This window comes from Mustela putorius, unplaced genomic scaffold (genome assembly GCF_011764305.1).
Source record: "Mustela putorius furo isolate JIRA1106 unplaced genomic scaffold, ASM1176430v1.1 tig00537227_pilon_pilon_pilon, whole genome shotgun sequence".
Taxonomy (NCBI): Eukaryota; Metazoa; Chordata; class Mammalia; order Carnivora; family Mustelidae; genus Mustela; species Mustela putorius.
Genome location: NW_025422368.1, coordinates 3,578,168 through 3,600,041, shown reverse-complemented (window position 1 = coordinate 3,600,041; position 21,874 = coordinate 3,578,168). Strand labels below are relative to the sequence as shown.

Sequence of the window (21,874 nt, the reverse complement as noted above, 5' to 3'; positions counted from 1 at the left end):
TCTTGGAAGCTCTGCTTAAAGACAGCTATGAAGTTGCCTTTAAGATTCTTAGAATACCTTTGGTCAGCTGAGTGAGTCTAAGAGACTCTGAGTTAAGTCTTAGATCTCAGCAAAGGGTCTAACAGCCGTGGTCTTCATATGACTTTTACTTGAGGGCATGGTTTACTAGCAGTGCTTTGCATTTGATCTTTGCTCTGAGGCCATTTATTAATTGGAGAACCTTTTGCTGACTGGAAAGACAGTCCCTATCTCTTCCGGATTGTGCTAAAAACCCAAACACTTCCTTCCTTAGTCCCTTTCTCTGCTCTTGTATTTTATCATAAGCGGCTAGGAGAAGCCAGTGGCATTTTCATCCTTCTAACTGGATACCTCAGCCAGGTCCACAAATCCATTAGATGTCCTTTTTGTCTTCCTTGTCGCCACAGGCTATGGTCCTGCCAAACCTGTCACCACTACATAATACAGGTCACCTCTTACAGCATCTACTAATAACTTCCTCATTGTCCTTCCTGCCTTCACTAATGGCCTCCTTGAGGACGTTTAGACTCTGCTTGATGCCTGGTCCCCAAATCAGTTGTAACCAAATCCAAGTTGTTTGCCTGACGTGCAGCCAAGCTGATCATTTGAGACATCGAGTACGTAGCAAGGAAAAGGTTTATTCGAGAGGCAGCCAAATGAGGAGACAGGATGGTAAGTCTCCAATCCCCCTTTTCCAAGGGGAGAGAACAAGTTTGTTTACAATCACAGGAATTGATATTATAAATATCTTAATGAAAAGGGCCGGGAAACTTACGAGCATTCAGGAAAACAGGTGGCGCATGTGCACTAAGCAAACATATTCGTAACAAACATACTATGTTCACTTTGGGGCGGACACTTAATATCCAAAGAAGGCAAAATTCTGCCCCCCCCCCATTAAGCGTTAAGCAGTTATCTTGGGACAAGGAGGAGGGTCTATGGGCTTGCCTTGCCAGCCGGTTCATACTGGGTGGGCTCCTTGTCTCCTGCAAGGAAGGCACCCCCTGCTTTGTTTCTGGGCTGGAACCGTATCTGTTGACCAGGTTTCTGTAAGGACAGCTAGTGGACTTGTCAGTAAGGTCTGTAAAGACACAGTAGCTGATTAGGGAGAAACTGTTCTCTGAAAAACAGGCTTTACATTTCTGGTGTGTTTCAATCTCGTGAACTCTGGGGGGCATGGTTTCACGATGTCACAGGTTTTAGGTTTGCTTACAGTAGTGGCTATTTCTAGGTACCGATTTCTACACTAGTTTGTTGCCATACAAACATTAGCCCAAAACTTAGTGGCTTCAAACAACACTATTTTTCTCGATCATGTAGTTTGGAGGGATGGTTCTTCTGCTTCATGTTATTGGCTGCGACTCCCGTAGGTCCACAATGGCTTCGCTCTCCTGGGGGGCATTTGGTGTTGGCCACTAGCTGAGAGCTCAGCTGGGGCTGAAGGCCAGGAGACTCTGTTCTCTCCATGTGCTGCCAGTCCTCCTAAGGCCGGGTGCAGAATCCCTGCAATGTCACTTCTACCACATCCTATTGGTCAAAGCAGTTGCAGGATGGCCCAGACCCAGGGGAAATGGGCTTCATCTCGGAGGTGAAGAGTGGCACCTACAGAAAGGGATGGCTGGGGACCGCATCTGAAGACAGCTACCACAGGAGCATCAAATGAGACCCCACAGATAAAAGTTTATAGTGCGGCACAGAACTCATACTCCAAAGCTGCTATTCTGATTGTTATTACTATGACTGTGGTAGCATAACCGCACAGCATTCCAAGGGTCGAAATAGCTGGGAGGGGGTAGGGGGTGGTTAGAAGAAGGCTGGGTATTGAAAGTCTGGACTTTTGGGTTCTTGTTCTGGTTTGGTCACCAAAAGTGCGTGGTCAAGGCCCTGCAGCTCTGGGAAGCCCAGTTTCTCCATGTTTTGCGATGATAACTGAAACTGCTGCCAGGCAGTGCTGGGCAGATGGTGAGGGACTGTTACTCTGAGGATGGTCATGACCCATACCTACCTTGCCTCAGGCTTGTTGGCCCATGGGGATCTGACATCCAGATCACTCATGTTCCTCGCAATCAATGGGAACCTTCTAGAGAGGAGGCACGTGGCTCTCCCTGGAGCCTGAAATTGGGCCAGACCGTCTACCTCTGCAAGATGCTGGGGAAAGTGCCTGGAAGGAAGCAGGAATGAAGACTGCCTGACTACGGGTGCAGAAAGCAACCCAAGTTGGGGTTGGGGGTAGGGCTCATCTTAAGCTTCTCGAGGACACTGGAGAGCAGTCCCCCACCTCCCCGCCAGCCTTAGGACTTAACAGAGTTCCTGGAGGTTTCCATGCTCCTACTCCAACCCACCTCTTCATATGCTCTTCCCCTTGTCCAGAGCACATCTCTTCCTCCTTGTTAGCTCCTTAGTTATGTTATTTTTTTTGCTATAAAATATAAATGTCCTATAGGACAGGCATCTGTGATTATTTCCTTCACTTATATGAACCCAGGCTTATATACCAGTACCTGATACAGGTCAGAGGCTCAATAATTATTTGTTGATTGAATAAATCAACTCCTGATATTACTTTAGGCCTCAGCTTCAGTATTACTTCCTTTGGAAGATAACCAGCTAGCCCTGGTTAAGAATCCTCCAACCATGCTTCTCCTTTACTCCTAGTACCGAGGCCCAGACCTCTTGGTGGCTGCACCTCTTGTTGATGGAGAAGCGGCTGTGGAGGCTGAGTAGGTGGGGCTCAGGGACTCAGAAACGAGGATCTAATAGTTGGAGAGGATGCAGCCTCAGTCCTGCCTGGGGCCTCAAGCTGGTAGGGTGGAAGGAAGGTGCACCACGTACAGAGGCATGGAATCTCCCTGGGGTCCCCTGGTGGCACCTGGATGACCTCCCAAGGCTGGCAGGGACCGTGGCGATTCCGGAGCCAAGCTCAGAGTCACTGCCCAAGTGGGTCAGGATGGAAAGGTGTGGAGCCCCTGGGCCAGCCCTCCTTGGACATGCATTCAGGGAGCCTTGAGACGGAGGTGGGGAGGATCGTGGAGGGAGTGGGGAGTGGGGAGAGACAGAGACCAGCCAGAGCCAGATATATGGGACTGGAACACTACATTCAAGAGTCTGGGCTTCATTCTGAGGGCAGTGGGGACCTGCTGAAAGGTCAGATTTCGGTCTTTTAAAGACTTCTGGCTGCCATGTTGTGTGGGTTGGAAGGGGAGAAGAACAGCTCTCCAGGCAAGATAGTGGTGGCCGGGATGTGGGTGGTGACTGCAGAGAAAGAGGAAAGAGTTGGATTAGAGGGGTACTAAGGAGATAGAAAAGGAAAGCATTAGTGTTGAGGGTCAGGGTGCAGGCATGGGGAGACCATGGAACTGGGTGATGATCTTGCCAGGGGACAAAGAGGAGGCTCAGGTGGAGAGAACGTGGGATGGTGAGTTCAACAGGAAAGTCTGTTGGATTAGAGGAGTCTCCAGGATGGCCAAGGAACCGGGGCAAGTGGTTCTGAAGCTGGGGGGTGAGGTCAAGCATCCCGACAGTCATCAGGACTCGAAAGTGTGGTTGGACGGTTTTAACCAGGAAGGTCATTAACTGTGGTGGAAACCGAAGGCCAGAAACTGATGTCATTGCCTGGGCGGTGTGTGCAGAGAGGTGAGAGAAGGGCCTCAAGGCACTTGAACGTTCAAGGGCAAGGTTGCCTGGGTGAGGGAAAAAAGCCGGGGAGCAGGGCGGCCTGGGAGCAGCTGAGAATCCAGAAGAAGGCCAAACAAAGCAGAACAAGGCTGTGGAAGGCCCAAGACTCAGGGCTCAGGAATGGGGAGGGACAGAGGGTCACAGAGAGCCAAGGGGGCTTGGGTGAGGGCAAGAAGCTGAGAACTTCCTAGAGATTCTAGGAAGAAGTGAGGGAAGGTAGCAGATCCTCCTATGACAGCTTGGGGAGATAGGTGGGAAGCAGCAGGGCCTGGAGGATGAGGGGTCAGCATGGGGGTTGAGTAGGGCTGGGGCAGAGGGAGAGGAGAAGAGGGTCAGTGAGAAGGGAGTTAACTGCACAGGAGAGCTCAGGCCATACAGGGGGCCAGGGAAGCCTTTCCAGCCCTGGGATTGAAGCTCTGCGGTGTCTGAGGATGAGGACAGTGCGGTGGGGGACCTGAGAAAGTGAGTAGAGGGTATCCTTTTACGTGCTACAGGGCTTTCGAGTAGGCTGTCCCAGGTGTGCCTATGGGGGGGGCGGAAGGATGGGCAAGAGGTGGGTGTCAGGGATCTGATCCCCCCTTGTTTGATGGGTAGCAGTGGGCAGGGGATGGGGTGGGGTCCAGACTGACACAGGGTGCCCCCCTGAGGGGGCTGTGGGAGCTTTTGGCAGTTGCTACTGTGGTCCATGCTGGTGGTGGGGAGGGGACAAAGGGAAGTTGTGCCGAGAAAATGGGGTGTACGTGTGAGGGAGGGAGGCTAAAACCACACACACATGCACACACTGCCTTCCAGAAGACCCCGCGACCTCCTTTGGGTCCCTTCAGAACCAGTCAGAGGAATAAGTCCCAGACGACCTCAGACTGGCAGGCATGACTCAGGTGCCAGGCACCATGAGCGTGGTCAGCACTGCTGGGCCAGAAGATGATGGCACTATGTGGGGATGGGCCCCGCAGGTGTCCGGGCTGAGACGGCCAGAGCCCTCCCAGTCCTTGGTTCATCTCGCTGGGCTGCTGGTGCTCAGCGGTCGGGGGACATGGGCTCATTCCGAGAACTGGAAGCATTACAGCACAGAAAGCAGATCCCCCAGTTTATTGGGAAAACAGGAGACAAAAGACCAGAGAGGCGGGGGGGAGGCATCCAGCAGCGCCCCTTCGGGGGAAGGAAGGCCCTTCTCCGTGGGAGGAGCCAGAGGCCAACACAGAGGAAGGGGAGGGTCCAGTCCCAGGCAGCAGCCGCTTCCAGTAGGACAAGAGGAGCCGAGGAGGGGCTGATGGGAATGAGCCGCTTATGGTGTATTCTCAGAACACGAGGGCAAGAGCTACCGAGGCACCGCTGTTCTCAGCTGGAGGTGGGGACGGTGGCGCGTCTGGCAGGCAGAAGGGGCTTCTCTGGCTCTCTCTTGGGGCTGCCTAACACCTTCCCAGGCCGCAGGAACCCCCTCCACAGGTGGTGTTGAGCGGGCCGCAAGGGGCACACATGCCGGTGCTCACCGCCAGGTTCCCACTGCAGGGGGCGCTGCACGCACTGCCGGTCACAGGCCGGGAGCCGGACACGCAGAGGTCCCCGCAGACGACCCCGCCGCGGGAGCTGCTGACACCTGTAGAAACAAGGGCAGAGTCAGGAGGGCTGGCTGCTGGCCGCCCCATTCGGGCTCCTTCCTTGGGCCTCCCTGCCCCGCGTAAGCCTCTGGGAAAGGACACAAAGGGCCTTCAGCTGTAGTTCTGAAGGCATGAAGGAACCATCGCCTGAAAGCCAGGAACCCTGGGTTCTCAGGCTAGACCTTGGGCAAGCCCCTTCCTCTTTCGCTGCCTCAGCCTGACAGCCCAGGGTCCTTCCTGGAGAGATCTGTTATTCTTTCTCCTCTTCTAACCCCCTTTATGCTGTCCAGTTGTTCCCGAGAGCTAAACTCAGTCTCTCCTGCTGCATGACCAACCTACTCCCATTTACTGGAGGAATTACTGCCCCCACCCTGCCCCACTCCACACACACAGTGTTTCTATACACTCATAGCCAGAAAATTCTTGTTGCCCCACATAAAATTTTGCTTTTTAGGGCTCAAGATACTTACAGACATTCACAGCTCCAACACCTTCACACAGCCTGAGTGGGGAAAAAGGTAAGAAAGGGGAAGAGATAAGAAGTCAGAATGAGATTCTCAGATTTCCTCTATGCTGGAATGGATCATCTCAGGTGTATTTCTGGCCTATATTTATGCCTTTGTATAACTTTAAAAAGTACCTGTTGGCAATTGCAGCAATGCCAGGCCACCCTATTTGGCAAGCAGAGTATGGACTGGATTTCACCTCTTATTTGCTCCTCAGGCGGCTGCCTTTGTGCAGTGTCCAGCCTGAACAGCCATATGTGGCATACTTGGATAGGTTCAGCTTTAGGAAGGGGAAGATTCTTTTGGGTAGTCACACGAGGCCAGGTCACAGTTTGGTTAGCAACTCTATCTTTGGGCAAGGTGACCTCCTAGAAACCAGACAGGGAGTGTATCTTGCAAGCCTTGGGGATGGAATGACTTGAGGATGTTCTAAACTGAGAGAATGGGTGTCCAATCTTGCAAGCCTTGGGGATGGAATGACTTGAGGATGTTCTAAACTGAGAGAATGGGTGTCCAGGTTCTATCCTAGCAAGGACCTGGGTTCTCTGCAACTCTAGACCTCACAGTGACACTGACCTTCATTTTTTTCCTCTGTATACTAAGTCCAAGTTCCAGTCTTTTGAGATCTGGGATTCCAAGATCCCAGAGTCTAGCTTGGGGTCAGTTCTGAAGACTGACTAGGATATGGAAGAATCAAAAGTGGGCAAATCTATGCAAGTATAATTCCTAGGGCAGCAGGGTTGGGCCCCCACCTCTGTTCTTCGCCTTCCAGCAGCCGCCTGTAGGTGGCGATCTCGATGTCCAGGCCCAGCTTGGAGTTCATCACCTCCTGGTACTCCTTGACCAGGCAGGCCATGTCCTGCTTGGCCTTCTGCAGGGCAGCCTCCAACTCTGCCAACTTGCAGCGGGCATCGCTCAGAGCTGTCTCACCCTGCTGTTCCGATTGGGTCACTGCGGCCTCCAGCTTGGTGTTCTGGGGACCCAGAGGAGAACAAGGTGGGTTATGGCCCAGGTCTCTCTGTCCGTTTCCTGTCTCAGCCCTCCCCCAGCTGGGAACACCCCAAGAGCAGGCCTCTCCCTTTCATCAGCTGAGTCTCTCCCAGGGACCACCACCAGGGACGCTGGTCGTGCAGATGGCCTGGAGCATGAATGGTGAGATCCACTGGGGACACACACTGCCTGTATGACCTGGGGAGGCTCCAGGCGACCCTTACCTGGCACTTGGCATTCTCAACCTCGGCCGTCAGCCTCTGGATCATGCGGTTGAGCTCGTTGATCTCCTCCTTGGTGCGGCGCAGGGTCTCCCCGTGCCGGATCACCGTGGCCTTCATCTCCTCACACTGGGGGGAAGCAGAGATACTCCTGAGACTCAGGACACGTTATCCCACTGCTTCCCACAACTTGCACATCTGCTATCCTGTCCTGACAGCTGCCTGTCCTTCCCCTGTCCATCCCATCTAGACAAAGATCAGAGCCCTTTTAGCCTCCCTCCTGCTGGGATCCTGAGAAGAGGGAGCTGGGCTCCTCACCTTGCTGCGGTACCAGGACTCGGCCTCAGCCCGGCTGCGGCTGGCGATGTCGTCGTACTGAGCCTTGATCTCGGCCACAATGCAGTCCATGTTCAGGTCCCGGCTGTTGTCCATCTTGACGATGACCGAGGTGTCTGAGATGTGGGCGTGGAGAACGCGGATCTCCTGTGAGAGCAGGGGAAGAAGAAACAGCACATTATCTGGGCTTTTCCTCACATTCCCATGCTGATGCCTATAATCTCTTTAGCCCATTTGGAGCTGAAGTCTCAGGTGTGGAGCAGGGGATTCTCTGATGAAATTGTGTGACTTTATGTACAGATAAGAAATTCCTTCTAGAGGAAGATCACAAGCACTTTTCAAATGCTTGCTTCTGGGATATTTAGGCCCAGGTGAGCCTAGGCTGCGTCCCCCAACCAGCTCGCTGTGGGTGCATCCTGGGGGCCCAGAACCTGCATCAGGTCCATTTCACATTCTCCGGACCAGACACCAGGAAGGAAGTCTGTTGGCTGCCAGAGAAAGCGGTTTGAGGCTATGTGTGGGCTTCTCTCCCAAGCTACAGCTGTCCCGGGGATTGCATTCTCTTGGCTTTTTTCGGTTCTCCATTCCTCTGCCTCCCTTCTTCCCTCTCCTTGCTCTCCTGCAATCCTCCATCCTCGAGCCTGGGTCCCCATGTCAGCAGGCCTCTGGGGGCCTGGGCAGGGGGTTGGGGATGCCCACCAGGGTCGCGAGCCCCCTCACCTCCTCATATAGGCGTCGCAGGAAGTCAATCTCCTCAGTCAGGGCCTCCGCGTTGGCCTCCAGGTCTGACTTGCGGAGGTAGGCGCAGTCCACCTCCTGTGTGGGGTTCAAGGGGCTGTGAGGCCTGCTGTCCTCAGGACATTGTGAGAGCTTGGCTGGAGTGTGGTCGGGCAGTGAGGTCGGGGTGGCCAGGGACTCAGGGTGGGGCTGGGCCTCAGGCACTCACCTTCTTTAGAGCCACAAACTCGTTCTCTGCTGTGGCCCGAAGTGCGACCTCTTCTTCATACCTGAAGTAGGTGGGAAGGACAAGACCGTGCCTGAGCCTCTCTCAACTTGGCCGTGAAGCATGCATGCAAATGAGCTTGACCCCTTGCATCCTGCTTGTCCCCTTGCATCCAAAAGAAATGGAGCAGGACCAAATCAGGCTGCCTGTCCAGGCCTACTGAGATACCCGGGAATGCTGAAGTACCGACTCTCACATTACCCCTGAGCTTCTCAGTGCCGATGGGAAAGCAGGATCTGGAAGTTCAGTGTGTGCATGTGTGTGTGCATAGGGTAGGGGAGTGGGAGGTGCTTGTATTTTGCATTCTGGTCTGCATTTTCCTTTCTTCTGCCCCTTGCCCCTTGCCCTTGACTTTGCTATGGGTGGTGGGGTTCCCTCTCTGTCATTCCCTTTCTGGACTCAGCCAACAGGAGTTAAGTCTGCTACTTCCTCCTGCTTCGTGCACAGGCCAGCTCAGAGCCAGAGCCGGGAGTATGGCGTCCTGGGAAGTTCATGGCTGAGTGTTATTGAAGGAGGCTGGCTACCCCTTGACATCAGCTTCCTATAGGATCCTGGGGGCACCCTCCACAATGTGGGTCACACTTTAAAACTGATGGCCTGTGTCTGTGACTGGGCCATGCCTGCTTCCCAGTGGACTGGCAGCCCTCCAGGGACAGGCATGGCATCTACACTTTGGCGCTGGATCACTAGCCCTTCTTGGTCTCTGGCTAGTGCCCAGTAGGGCACTTAGAAACTGTGAGTTGAGTAAAGAAGTAAACTTGAGAAGAATGTCCAGGACTTTGAAGGCTAAAGTCAAAGGGACCAGGAGTGGTAATTTTTCTGGGAGCCCAAGAGAAGGGTGTGGTGGATGGAGAGAACATCATTCCCTTCACCTGCTGATGGGAAGGCAAGGTGGACTCTATCCCCCAGGGGCCAGGACCCACCCGCAGGTCCTTCCCCATTCCCAGGCAGAGGCCCAGCCACAGATCCAGACATGCCCCTGTCCTGGGAGCTTCCTTCAAGCACTTTCCTGAGCCAGCACCTTCTGACACTCACTTCTTCTTGTAGCCCTCCATCACCTCCTGCACATGGTTGAGCTCCGATGCCAGCCTTCCGCTGTCGGCCTCCACGCACTCAGCCTCCCGCCTCAGCGTCTCGATGTAGCCCTCGAACAGGGGCTCCAGGTTGCTCTCGCAGCACTTGCGGTTCTGGTAGAACTGCCACTTGGTCTCCAGCAGCTTGTTCTGCTGCTCCAGGAAGCGCACCTACCGCACAGAGGCAGAGCCTTAGAATCTCTTCCTACAGGTGGGGGCTGGGGGCAGGTGGGTGGTGGTGGTCCCAGCCCCAGGACCTGCAGGTCTTCAACTCTTGGACCCAGAGTCCTCCCTGGCGGGTGTTATGTCAAAACTATACCAGGGCTTAATTGGGTCTCCTGGAGGTCCTTCCTGAGAACTCGCTATAGTCTTTTCTAGGCAATTACTTGGTGCCACAGAAAGAGCTAAACTATGCTGAGTCCAGATTCTGCTGCTGCTTGTTAATAACATGTCCTTGGGCATAGCGTGTCACTCTCTCATGAAATGGGAGGTTAATGCTCGCCTCACGAAGAAGACTCAATGAGCCCTGGCATGAAAGGGCGCCCGTGAGCTGGTTAGCTACTGTACCAAGTCAGGTGTGATTGTCAGTGTGCAAATGAGCAAGCTGGCCATTTTAGAAAGGCAGAGTGCAAAAGGTGAAAAATGAAGTCTGTGCCAATTATTAAAACCTTACAACAACAATGCAATTAGAATAATAGTCACCTGGGATATTAGCAGGCATGCTCTGTGCTCTAGCCCTTTCATTTTATGGATGTGGAATTGAAGGCCTAGGGATGGTACCTGACTGCCTGAGAGCTCACAGTGGTAGAGCAAAGACTCAAACTCTGAGCCTCTGCCCCACGGGGGGCTCGTCTCTCACTGTAATGATGAGAGATTATTGGGCCCCAGGAGAATTGCTCGCCCCTCTCCCTGCCACAAGGCCAGCCTGGCTGACCTGTGTCCTCATTCAGATCCCCTTGTCTAGAAACTTCACCACAACCCTGGTAAGTCTTTTCCTATGCTAGCCTTGGTGTTTCATGTTGTTAGGAGTTGCAGACTTTTTTTTTGGTCCTTCCTGGTGAGGTATCTCTCTAGTGTGACTTCTTTCAAGGCTGGCTCTGGAGAGAGAGAGAGCCCTTGCCAGACCCAGAGCCACTTCCTAGTTGAAGTCTTCTCACTTGTCTCCTCGTGCTCTTGCCACTGAATCCAATGGGGAAGAGGGCTGAAGACATGAGCCAGAAACTGCCAAATGCAGAGGGCTTATGCTGTGTCCAGACCTTGTCTCCTCACAAGACCTAGAGAGTGGGGACTATAGCTATTGTTCATGCCTGGATCTTGAGGCCCAGACTTGGACCAAGCACTCTGGCTGCTGCTCAGCAACCAAGGAACCATCTGGCAGAGAAACAGCTCTGTGTGATCTGTGGCATTGTTCCAGTGTTACACTCATGGGCCTGCCCTTGACATAGGGAGCACCACCTTCCCATGTCAGTATCTATTTGACTTCAAAGGCATTGAATATCCACATGGCAGCCCTGTGTTCATGAAGAGATGTTAGCTCTCCGCACTAAGGTTTCTGCCTCCACTTCCTGCTTCTGGGTTTTCCTTTTTATCTTCCCTATCAGATTGGCAGCTCCTTATCCTATTCTTGTTTCTGTCTCTGTCCTAGAGGTATGGCTGATTCTCCTTTTGGAATGGACTAGGGGCTTCTGTGGGCAAATAAATGCCGGTCTCCGACTCCCTCCTCAGTGCCCAGCTTGAGTCCTGAACATGGAAGGAATTCAGGAAGGGTGTGATCAAGGGCACTACTCACCTTGTCAATGAAGGCAGCGAACCTGCTGTTGAGGCACTTGATCTGCTCCTTCTCCTCATGCTTCACACACTGAGCATTGGGGTCGATCTCCAGATTGAGGGGTGTGAGAAGGCTCTCGTTGACAGACACCGTGGTGATGCAGGGTGGGCTGGGTCCACACACACCTCCGGAGCGGTAGCCAAAGCTGCGGCCGCAGGAGCCAGCGCGGAAACCCCCACAGACACTGCGGCTGCCAAAGCCCCCAGTGAGACCACGGTAGCAGGAGACTCCGCGGTAGGGGGCGGCCGTGATGCAGCAGCGGCCAGGCCGGGGTCCGCAGGCCGAGGCGCAGCTGAAGTTCCTGGGGCCGAATCCACAGCCCACGGTGCTGAAGCCACAGGTCATTTTGGAGATAGGAAGGTGTCTGGACAGTGGAGAAGCTGGCCGAGGACGGAGTCGGAAGCTTGTGCTCCCTGGGCTGTGGCAGGTCCTTTTATGCAGCAGGGGCAGCTGGCATTAAAAGGCACAGCAGAGTGACAATAGCTGCATTTTATTGGCTTGGCATCATCCCGGCCTCTTAAGAGCCAACCCAGCTTGCCTCTTCAGGGTAGCTGTGTCAACAATCTGCAGCCACAGGCCTGTTTCATCTTCAAAGCTATTAACAAGCTTCCTCATTGCCTCTCCCCTTCCCATTGCTGCTGGAAGCGGAGAAAGGGAAGGGGTCCTGGAAGCATCAGTTGGGCTCCACGCACTCACTACTGGGAATGGGTGCAGCGACCTGGGGTGGAGCCTACTCTCGGAATCCTTTTCTGGAAGGGGCATCCCTGGGTTATGGGTCCCAGACCCATGACCTGGCCTCAGGGTGGATGGCTTGCCGGTCCCAACCAGTGAGCTGTGTCCCAAACAATCTGTTATTCTAGGAGGCTTCTCTGCCTTTCCCTGTCTCTCTAAAGCATGTCCCTTTCTCATTATCAATGTCAGCCTTTCCTGGCCTGTTCCTACCCAGAGGCTAGTCAGGGATGGTAGTGGGGGTAAGGAATTGGGAGGGAGCATTGTCTCTGCACTTTGGGTATTCCTAGGAAGACAAGCTATGGGACACTAGATGGGACATGGGAAAAACTAAGTCAGAGAGTTCATGAGAGAACCGGGGATATTCTCCAGAGTTCTGGGCCTCATTGCTGGAGACTTCGGGGGGAGGGTCAAGAGTGTGGAATAACCCAGAGCTACAGAGATGAATCAGGGAAGACTGCTCGGAGGTGGGTTGAAGCTGGACTGGGGTAGGCTGTGGATAGGGTTGGGAGGAGACGAGAAAGGAGTCTGGCTCTGATTTGGAGGCTAGTTTATGTAATCATGCGTTTTCTCATTCATTCTGAAAATTCTTACCACATCCCAACTGTGCATTGCTGGGTTCTGCAAATCCAGTGGAGACCTGAGGTGTTTGGAGGTTAGGAGAGGGTAATGTTCACAAAGGGGTGCCGAAATTTGGTCACTGGGCAAGGGGGAGAAGCCACAGGTGGAGAAAAGGTCCTAAGATGCCTAGGCTGTGTTGGGATCTGATATGGGGATGTGCCATCCTTTAGTGTCCCAGCGGGGAAACTGAATGATGAATACTGGTGTGTACGCACCCACCAGGAAGGATGAGAGGTGCTGGCCATGAGGGGAGGGAGGTTTTTGAAATGACATTGCTTCTTCCACTCTGAGGACCCATGCTGTGAGAGGAGGTGGGGAGCTCATATGGTCGTTCCCACAGCCTAGCTGTTGTGATTTTCCCCCTCCTCCTTTTGGGCTAGGACCAGGGATGGCTGTGGGAGGTAGACAGTGGGACCTAGTTAGGAGGTGCCTCGAACCTGTGGAGCTGAGCCTGTAAACCCTTCCTTCCAAGAACAAGTCTCTTGACTGCCTTTGTGCTTAAGGATGACTCCTTTGATGGCGCTGTTTACTAACCAGCCACAAGCAGATGCTGACCCAATCTGGGCTAAAAATAGCCCTCCATGCACCCTCCCTGGGCCTCACCTTTTGCCCTCTTTACTCCTCTCAGGGTGAGTGAGCCACTTACATCCCAGGGTGAGAGAGGGCCCGTCCTTTCTGGGAGGGCAGGGGACATTTCCGGACCCTCCACTTGGACCCTGTGAATAAATTTTCACAGACTCTTATGTGTGGAGTGGGAACTCTGTGGGTATGGGCTGTGGGATAGGGACCTCTGGGGTGAGCGACACCCAAGAACGCAAGGTCGGCAGGCGAGGGAGGGGCTGATTCCTGCTGAGCAGCTGGTGGGATTTTGGAGTGTTTCTGTGGGAGGCATGGCTGAGTGTTTCCTGGGTCACATACCCGCCAGCCAGCCAAGAAAGAACCAACTCTTTCTCTCCTCTTGTCTCAGCTGGGACTGGTGAGCACCTGGAAGGTTCCAATGGGTTGTCCAAAGATCACATGGGATTTCTTTCTTGGTAAAACGCCGAGGGATGAAAGGTGGTGAATCTTCAGGACGCATTTCTCTGTTACCCTGCTGGTCATTGCCCTCTGCCCTCTATCCTTGCTCACGTGTCACAACCCAATGGGCGCAGTATCAAATTGCATGCTTGACTGAGGGTCTCTGTGTAGACATGGTCCCTTCCTTGGGTCAGGGATGCTGTGAGCATACCCAGGGCCCTGTCCTGATGGGAGATGATGCTAGTGGAGACTCTAGAGATAAAAAGGTGTGGTTTGAAGCCTGGCTCTGCCACTGACCAGCTTTGTGACCTTGGGCAAGTCTTGTTTCCTCATTTTCCCTACCTGTACTCTATGCATGGCAAACCATGCCTTGCTGAGCTGTTGGGAGGATTCAGTGGGTGGGTGCCTGGAGGGGGAGATGCCCCCCCCTTCACCCCATACTAACCAGGTGACTTGTCTTGGATCCTCAGAGCCTTGCAGAGGGATGGTGTGCATGGGCTGGGCAGTACCATTCTTAGTAAGCAGAAAACAACCCAACAGCTTTACAAGGCAATCACGGCCACATCAGAAAGCCTTAATTAGAGCACTTATTTGTAAGTGGCTGAGAACAAAGAGAATGGCAAACTGGGTGAGCCCTTGAAAACACACTTAGACAGAAAGCTGACAAAGGGTTCAGCAGCCCAATAGGCTGCTTCCTTCCACCTGGGCCCCAGGCTGGATTGGCTCCCACCCCAACCATGGGTTATAAAGGCTCTGGTTGAGCCCCAGGTTGGGTCCATTGCCAAGGCCTGTGCCCTGAGCCTGCCCTTCATGCGGCTGGCCTGGGTCAGCCTGGGGACTGCCTTATCCTTGCTGCCTGGAGGGACTGATTGCCCTATTGTTCTGGTCCTTAGTTTCCTGCCTGCCTTGCTGGGACTGCGAGAGTTCCTTGACCTTATTCATCCTGATGGTTTCCTGGTGGGCGCTGGCCGTCTGTTTGGATGCTGACCTGCTGATGCTCTTGTCCTGTCTTTTTGCCTTCATATGGAAGGGCCTTTTAATTTTGGTCCCTTCTTAATGGATTTTTTTTCTATTCATTTATTTAACAGACAGAGATCAATCACAGTAGGCAGAGATGCAGGCAAAGAGAGAGGAAGAGAAGCAGGCTTCCCGCTGAGCAGAGAGCCTGGTGCAGGGCTCGATCCCAGGGCTCTGGGATCATGACCCGAGCCGAAGACAGAGGCTTTAACCCACTGAGCCACCCAGGCACCACTTCTTACTGGATTTTTATTAAAAATATCTATGTATTTATTTATTTAATAGAGAGAGAGAGAGAGAGAGGGAAAGAGTGTGTACAAGCACAAGTGGAAGGAGAGGGAGAGAGAGAAACCTCAGGCAGACTTCCTGCTGAGGATGGAGTCTGACATGGGATTTGTTCCTGGGACCCTGAGATCCTGAACTGAGCCAAAACTGAGAGTCAAGAGTCGGATGTCCAATGGACTACTCAATGGACTGAGCCATTTGGGTAACCCTGTCCTTTCTTAATGGAGTTTGGATATATGACTCCGTGATGAACATTTATAAGATACATCTCAACGCCCATCTCCACTAATTTCTTTAACATAAATTCCTGGAGGTGAGATTCGTGGATCTAGGGAGACTGTCCTGGCTTGGGTTGTGCCTGGCTTGTTGCTTGTTTGGCTGTGGACGTAGTATTTCTGTGGGGAGGCTGCTTCTGGAAGTAGTAGGACTTGGGAGCCGGGAAGTGTGGGTGCCAATGACATCCACTAGCTCTGTGACAAAGTTAGTTCATCTCTGCATCCTGTGTCTCATCATTGGCAAAGCAAGTTTGGAATATCGGCTTCCTGGGCCCCATGAAGACAACGTAAGGGGGTGCACCTGAAGGCACAAGGGAGTCGGAGGCTGAGAGCGTACCCGCCTCCTAGCCGGGGTGGGGCATCTCCGTGCCTTTACTTGCCCTTGTCCGCCAACCTTCCTACCTCCAGCTATGCCTTCTGGCCTTGAACTCACAGCACACAGGTCTGTGAGCAGGAGCCGATGAAATGTGGCTGCTTCATGGGCTCCAGAACCGTTTATTAGACAAGTGCTCTGTGCTTTCGGGTATAAAGAAGAATTTAATATACACCCCTGTCCCCGAGGAGCTGACTGCTGAGTCAGATAGTTCTGTAAATAAGCACAAGTTCAATGGGTAGTAGATACAGGCGTTTTCCAGCGCAGTTCATGAAGGACTGTTATCTCGGGGGCCCAGGGAGGAGCTCTCTGTGAGCTGGTGCAACCGGGGAGACCATGGGAAAGGTCAACCTGGAGCTGGACTTTGAAAGATGGGAAGGGCTTAGGAAAGTCAGGAAGGTGGAGGCGGTGCCAGGCCGAGGATGGCAGAAGAGTCCGGGAATATTCAAGGGCCAGTGGGTTAGCACTGGGGGAGTTTGTGGGCAGGAGGTGGTGTCGTACCTAAAGGATGAGTGTTGGACACACGCTCAGAAAGCCGGGAACAGGACAAGGATGCCTGCTGTCCCTGCCATGCCTCACATTCTGGAATTCCCGGCTCAGGACATAAATATGCGTAAGCATGAGACAAGAATTGGGATTATTTGCACAGCTACATAGGAGACCAAACAAAATCAACTGATAAACTATCCCAATAATAAGATGGGATGAGCAGCCAATTAATTTCAAGGTCAACTTACAGTGATCCCAAGTGTTTTTCTGGATCGGTGCTAATCAGAAAAAAACCAGAAAAAGTGGAGATATGCCATTTCCAAGAGTGCTTAAAACAGTGAATGATTTATGATAGAACAACAAAATATTCACAAGATCATCATGGAAAGCAGTGTAAGACTCTATTATGAGAAAAACATACGAGAACATCTGATTAAGTGGAATAATATCATACTCAGGAGTAACTGGACCTGATTCCAAAGGTACAAATTCCCTCTAAGTTTATTTATAAGTACAAGGCAAAACCCAATAAAAACTCAAGCTGGATTTCGTTTGAGGGGCTTGATAAAACCGATCTCAAATTTATATGAAGGAATAAAATCCACTGATCGTAAAGTCTGTTGTGAGAGAGGAAGGCAAAGATGTCTGAGGATCAGAGAGCCACAGTAATAAAAACATGTAATCCTTACGCAGGCATGGGTAAAGGGGCCCCTGGAACAGAACAGAGAGCTCAAAATAGCCTCTTTAATAAAAGGTAAACTTGGTATTTGTTTTTTATTTTTGTTTTTATTTTTTTTTTTTAAGATTGATTATTTATTTATTTATTTATTTATTTGACAGACAGAGATCACAGGCAGAGAGGCAGGCGGGTTGGGGGTAGGGAGCAGGCTCCCTGCTGAGCAGAGAGCCCCATGCGGGGCTCGATTCCAGGACCCCGGGATCATGACCTGAGCCGAAGGCAGAGGCTAACCTACTGAGCCACCCAGGTGCCCCTAAACTTGGTATTTGCTAAAGGTCATGGCAACAAGCAAAGGGCCATTTCTTCTGGAGTGGGAGACCCTCAGCAGTCGGAAGGCCTGGATAGGAACCAAACAGAAGAACGTGTGAGAGGAACTTCCTTGTAACTCAGAGTCGGGGAAAGAATTCTCAAGCAAATGCTAAAAGCTGAAACCACAAGGTTAAAAAAAAATGGATTGACATGAACACATCAAAATGAAGAATTCCAGTTCACTGCAGGAGGAAACGGGAACAGATGGCCGACAGCCTGGGAAAAGCACAGCATCTACCCTATGGGACAGCAGGGGACTTGCAGGAGACCCAGCAGGGAGCCAGCCGGAGCCTGAGCAACCTGCCAAGGGAAAGACCAACTGGTCGATGAGCACAGGAGCTGGGGATGAGCCCTGCCAGTTCTTAGAAGCTTGCAGATGAAAGCAAAAACTGTGAGCCATGAGGTGCCTCTCTATCATCGGGATGGTGAAGATCAGACCGTGGGTGTTACTGACTGTGGGTGGGCAGCTGAGCGGACAGGGACCTCTTCCACAGGGAGGTGGGGAGTGGGGTCCCATGCATGTGGGGGTGGGAGGGTGGGCTCCCATGCATAGGGGATGGGAAAGTGATGTCCCATGCACTGGGGTTGAAGGGTGGGGGGGAGGGTGGTGTCCCATGCACAGGGAATGGAAAGATGTTCTGGAATGTAGCAAAGCATTCTGCAATGAATTTAGGTGGGTGGAAACCCTGTGAGCCCCCAGTCCCCTTCCTGAAAGCCATTCTCCTGCAGGGACAAGACAGTTCATGGTGGCCTTGTGTGCTGCAGGAGGAAGCTGAGGCAAGCCAGGTGACAGACTGGACAGAGACAGGGAGAAGGGGATGAAAGCAGACTAAGGCACTTGGAAGCCATACAGTCGGTGTCATAGATGACATAGTGTCGAGTTAGAACCCGTCAAAACCATACCGTGTTGGTAGATAAAACAGACACACTCCCCGAACACTGCTGCTTCCAGGCGTGAGCGCCCGTGTGAGGATTTCCACATGCGTTGGCTGAGCTGAGGAGAGGGATGGGAGGGGTACAAAATGAAGAGAACAGAGGAGGGGCTTCTGTGCGCCAAGAACTGGAGCATGTGACAGACTCACCTCTCTTCCCAAGAGGTTGGAGAGAAAAATAGAAGATACAATAAAGAGAGAGTAGGGAGGGACTAGGAGATGGGCTAGATGGGCTTTGCGGGGCCTGCTGGAGGCTGGGCCGAGGAGCCTTCTGATGCCTTCCTCTCAGCCTTTGGTGACCTGGCAGATGTGTCTTGGAAGCAGATTTTTAGGGAGCAAAGACCATTAAGGCATACAATAAATTGCAGGAGGGAAGCCTGGTACATAGATCCGTGAGGAAGTGAACACACGGGGTTGGAGACTGCCGGCCACCCAGGGAGGGTACAGCGTGGTGTTCTGAGCGCTCGCAGGGAAGCTGCTGGGAGAGTGAAAAATCCAGGCAGGGAAGAGCCAAGGAAGCCACACTTTTGTGTTGATCAACCTAGGAAGGCTTCCTGGAGGAAAGGGGTTTTCCACGTGCCAGGCTTAGGTGCTTTCTGTGGCCAGGCTAGGGTGCCCTCCAGTGGAAGATCGTGGCAGTTCAGGCAGTCCGGGAGCATCTTTTCTGAGGCGCTTCTGAGGCAGAGGGGTGACTCACACAGCCTGACAGGCTCCTCTGAGCCTCAGCGCTCAGGGCTTTGTTTTGTGAAATGGGTTGCACGTCGTGCGGGTGTGATGCCGTTGGATGAGCTCCTGGAAGAACACAGGAAAGGGGTAATTATAGGTGTCTGTGGGCCAACTTTTCTTCCTGTTTGTCTCCTGAAAGTCCTTCTCTGGCAAGGCTTCTGAGCTGTTGGAGTTCATGGACTCTGGAGGGCATTGTGTCCTGCCGCGCCCTCCAGGCAGGTAGCTACCTCCCTGTTCCGTGGACGGTATTAGGAAGCTCTGGGAATGGCCCTTAAATAGAGCCCAAAGCTGAGTCTCCATCTCGGCAGCCTTCTGATGGTCCTCTCTGAGCATCCTGTAACATTAGCCCTACCCCCTGGCAGCCTTACTCGGTGTCTGTGGGTATAGCTGCCTCACATGTGCCCACCACTCTTCCCGCCAAACCAAGACAGACAACTTCCTCTTCTTCAAGACTCTCACAGGGCTGGGTCTCTGGACCCTGGGCGCCTAAACACTTGGTCAGCACTTCAAGGGGGCTTGGACTGTTTACTCTTCCACTTACATGGTCTGCACCACAGAGGGCGGGAGCGCCCCCTTCTCTGGGCTCCATGTGTCTATAGGTGATGCCTGATAGGGCAGGAGCTCCTTGGGACAGAAGAATGAGCTGTCCCTGTGGAGCACCGCCCAGATTGCAGATTCTTGAGTAAAATGAATGTTGCTTTTTTTTTTTTTTTTTTAAGTCTATTTGACAGACAGAGATCATAAGCAGGCAGAGAGGCAGGCAGAGAGAGGGGAAAGCAGGCTCCCCCCACTGAGCAGAGAGCCCGACACGGGGCTCAATCCCAGGACCCCGAGACCATGACCCGAGCAGAAGGCAGAGGCTCAACCCACTGAGCCACCCAGGCGCCCCTGAATGTTGCTTTTTAAAGCTGCTAAGTTGCAGGGTGGTTTATGACACAGCTGCAATTACGGGGACAGACATCTTGGCTAGATGTCATAGTTTGTGACCACTTGCTCATTAGAATCATCTTATTCCAGAATTGAAGATGTCCTGAATTCCTGATACAAGTTCAGCTTTTTTTTAACCTTTAAAAAAAATCTTATTTATTTATTTGTCGAAGAGAGGGATTGCACAAGCAGGGAGAGCGGCAGGCAGAGGGAGAAGCAGGCTTCCCCCTAAGCAGGGAGCCCAATGTGGGCTTGATCCCAGGACTCCAGGATCATGACCTGAGCCAAAGGTAGACACTTAACCGAAAGAGCCACCCAGGAGCCCCGATACAATTTTAGTCTTAAAGTCTGCTCAAGACTCTTCTCTCTCTCTGCCCCTAAACCTGGGTTTAGCCCTGGGTTTAGCTCGTGTGTTTATGGCTTGGTTCATCTTTTCATTACCTCCTTCTTTTTGAAGATTTCCAACATGTGTCAGAGGGGTCACCATCAAGCGGCGCTCTGCCTAGGTGACACCTGATGGAGGCGGGGGGCACTCCATGGCCACCATGGGGGTGGTGGCTTCACGTGCCCTTTTGTTCAAGGGTTGGTTCCAGTGAGGTCCCCACACACAGTGCTGCCTTGTGATGCTTGGCCACACGTTGACTTGCCTGCTACCGGATGCCGGCAAGGCCGACCCTTCCGTCTCAGCTCTCCTTCCACCGAAGCTGGTGACCATGACAGGTGGTGGCCATTTCCAGTGTATAGCTTCTTAGAACTTGGGGGACTGATGTCCTTTTGTGCTCAGTTTTGGGACTTGGTTGTCATTCTGGGACTACAGGAAAAATCTGCCGGATTTCCATTCACCACAGTGAATATCTTAGTCTATTGTACATCAGTCTCATGGTTTTTTAGTGGCTATTTCACCCCAGAAATCACAAGAGACTGAGTTTCCCTCCCCTGTCAGATGCAGGAGACCCAAAGCTGTTCTCTCCAAATTCCCCTATATCTCCCTTGATGATGCATATGCTCTCCTGATGACCCCACGCCCCAGAAATCCTGCTTCTGCCTCCCCTGTGCCTAGCTACAACCACATCCCTGCCCTTCTTGTCCTCTTGTCCTGTTCCAGGTTCTTATTCTGTGCTGGGCTGTCTGTCCTCTTCCCTTACTTAGCCTGAGAGCATCTTAGAAGCAGGGATCTAATCCAGGGACTGGAACCTTCTACTACTCTGGAATCACGAGGGAAAGAGGTGTCACTCTCAGTAAAATTTTTGATACTTGAAGTTTGACCCCAGACTTCCACATGTACAGAAATATTTCTAGAGTCGGTCCCTGACATTCCTGCTGCAGTAAAGTGCATCAGACATGATGTGAAGCTGACTTAGGGGCTCAGGGTTATGGGAACATCCCCTCCTGTCCTCATGCCCCACAGCCAGCTCAAGGCTGAGATGGAAGGGGAAGCCCCCTCCTGGCTGTGAGGCTGGCCCTCTGCCCTTGGCATGTCCCTGCCTCATGCTTGCAGCCGAATAGCAACTGTGCTCCTTGAGGCAGGCCTCCACAGGGCACGTTGTGGATTTACACTGTATTTAATGTGACCTGCACAACAACCCCAAGTTTGACACATGGACACCGTGTGACGTGCACGGCCGTCTGTCCCTGCATTGACGGACCCCACGGGCTGTGCTATTTTCTAGTACACACTGGCTCGGGATCCCAAGGGGGGATGAAAAGCCAGAGTGACCATGGCTGAGTGTCGAGAGTGAGCCACTGGCTGTGCTAAGTGCTCTTGGAGACTGTCTCTGTTAATTTTCTTCACACACCCAGTCAGGTCTGGGCTCGTGTGCATCTTGATGCCTGGCTGAGGGGGGCGGTAGGGCTCCTTGCTCTTGGCCATCCTGACTTTTGTTTTGCTTATACCACATCCAACCAGTTACCAAGACCTTCTGACTCTTCGCGGTCCTTCCGTTTCTTCTCCATCCCCTCCAACGTGGTCTGAGCTCCGGCTATGTTATTTCTCATTTTGTTTCACGCCATAGCTTGCCAGCTGGATTTGCTGCCTTTTATCATGTTCTCACAATCTGTTCTTCGCCCTGCTTCTTGACTGATCCCAATGTACATCCAGCCACCTTCCTCCCACCCACCCACTCACCCCATCCATCACCATGCAGCCCCACCCACCTGCCTCTCTAAGCCAGAGGAAACTCTGCTGCT

At 52.6% G+C, this 21,874-nt stretch overlaps 1 protein-coding gene across 1 annotated transcript; it reads right to left on the bottom strand.

The window, feature by feature from the left end:
• Positions 1–4,773: 4,773 nt before the first annotated feature.
• LOC101673374 (keratin, type II microfibrillar, component 7C) lies at positions 4,774–11,636 on the bottom strand. Its single transcript, XM_004774690.3, has 9 exons — positions 11,210–11,636; positions 9,383–9,591; positions 8,291–8,351; positions 8,065–8,160; positions 7,327–7,491; positions 7,012–7,137; positions 6,550–6,770; positions 5,762–5,793; positions 4,774–5,290 (listed from the first exon to the last, which is right to left on the bottom strand). The coding sequence occupies exons 1-9, from the start codon at positions 11,591–11,593 to the stop codon at positions 5,103–5,105; spliced, it is 1,482 nt and encodes a 493-aa protein (XP_004774747.2). The 5' UTR covers positions 11,594–11,636; the 3' UTR covers positions 4,774–5,102.
• Between the last annotated feature and the right edge of the window lie 10,238 nt (positions 11,637–21,874).

Coding starts and splice junctions, on each gene's coding strand:
- LOC101673374 (XM_004774690.3), bottom strand. CDS start 11,593: ATGACCTGTGGCTTCAGCACCGTGGGCTGTGGATTCGGCCCCAGGAAC. Junction 8,352..9,382: donor ATGGAGGGCTACAAGAAGAA/GTGAGTGTCAGA, acceptor CACCTACTTCAG/GTATGAAGAAGAGGTCGCAC. Junction 6,771..7,011: donor TTGAGAATGCCAAGTGCCAG/GTAAGGGTCGCC, acceptor CTGGGTCCCCAG/AACACCAAGCTGGAGGCCGC.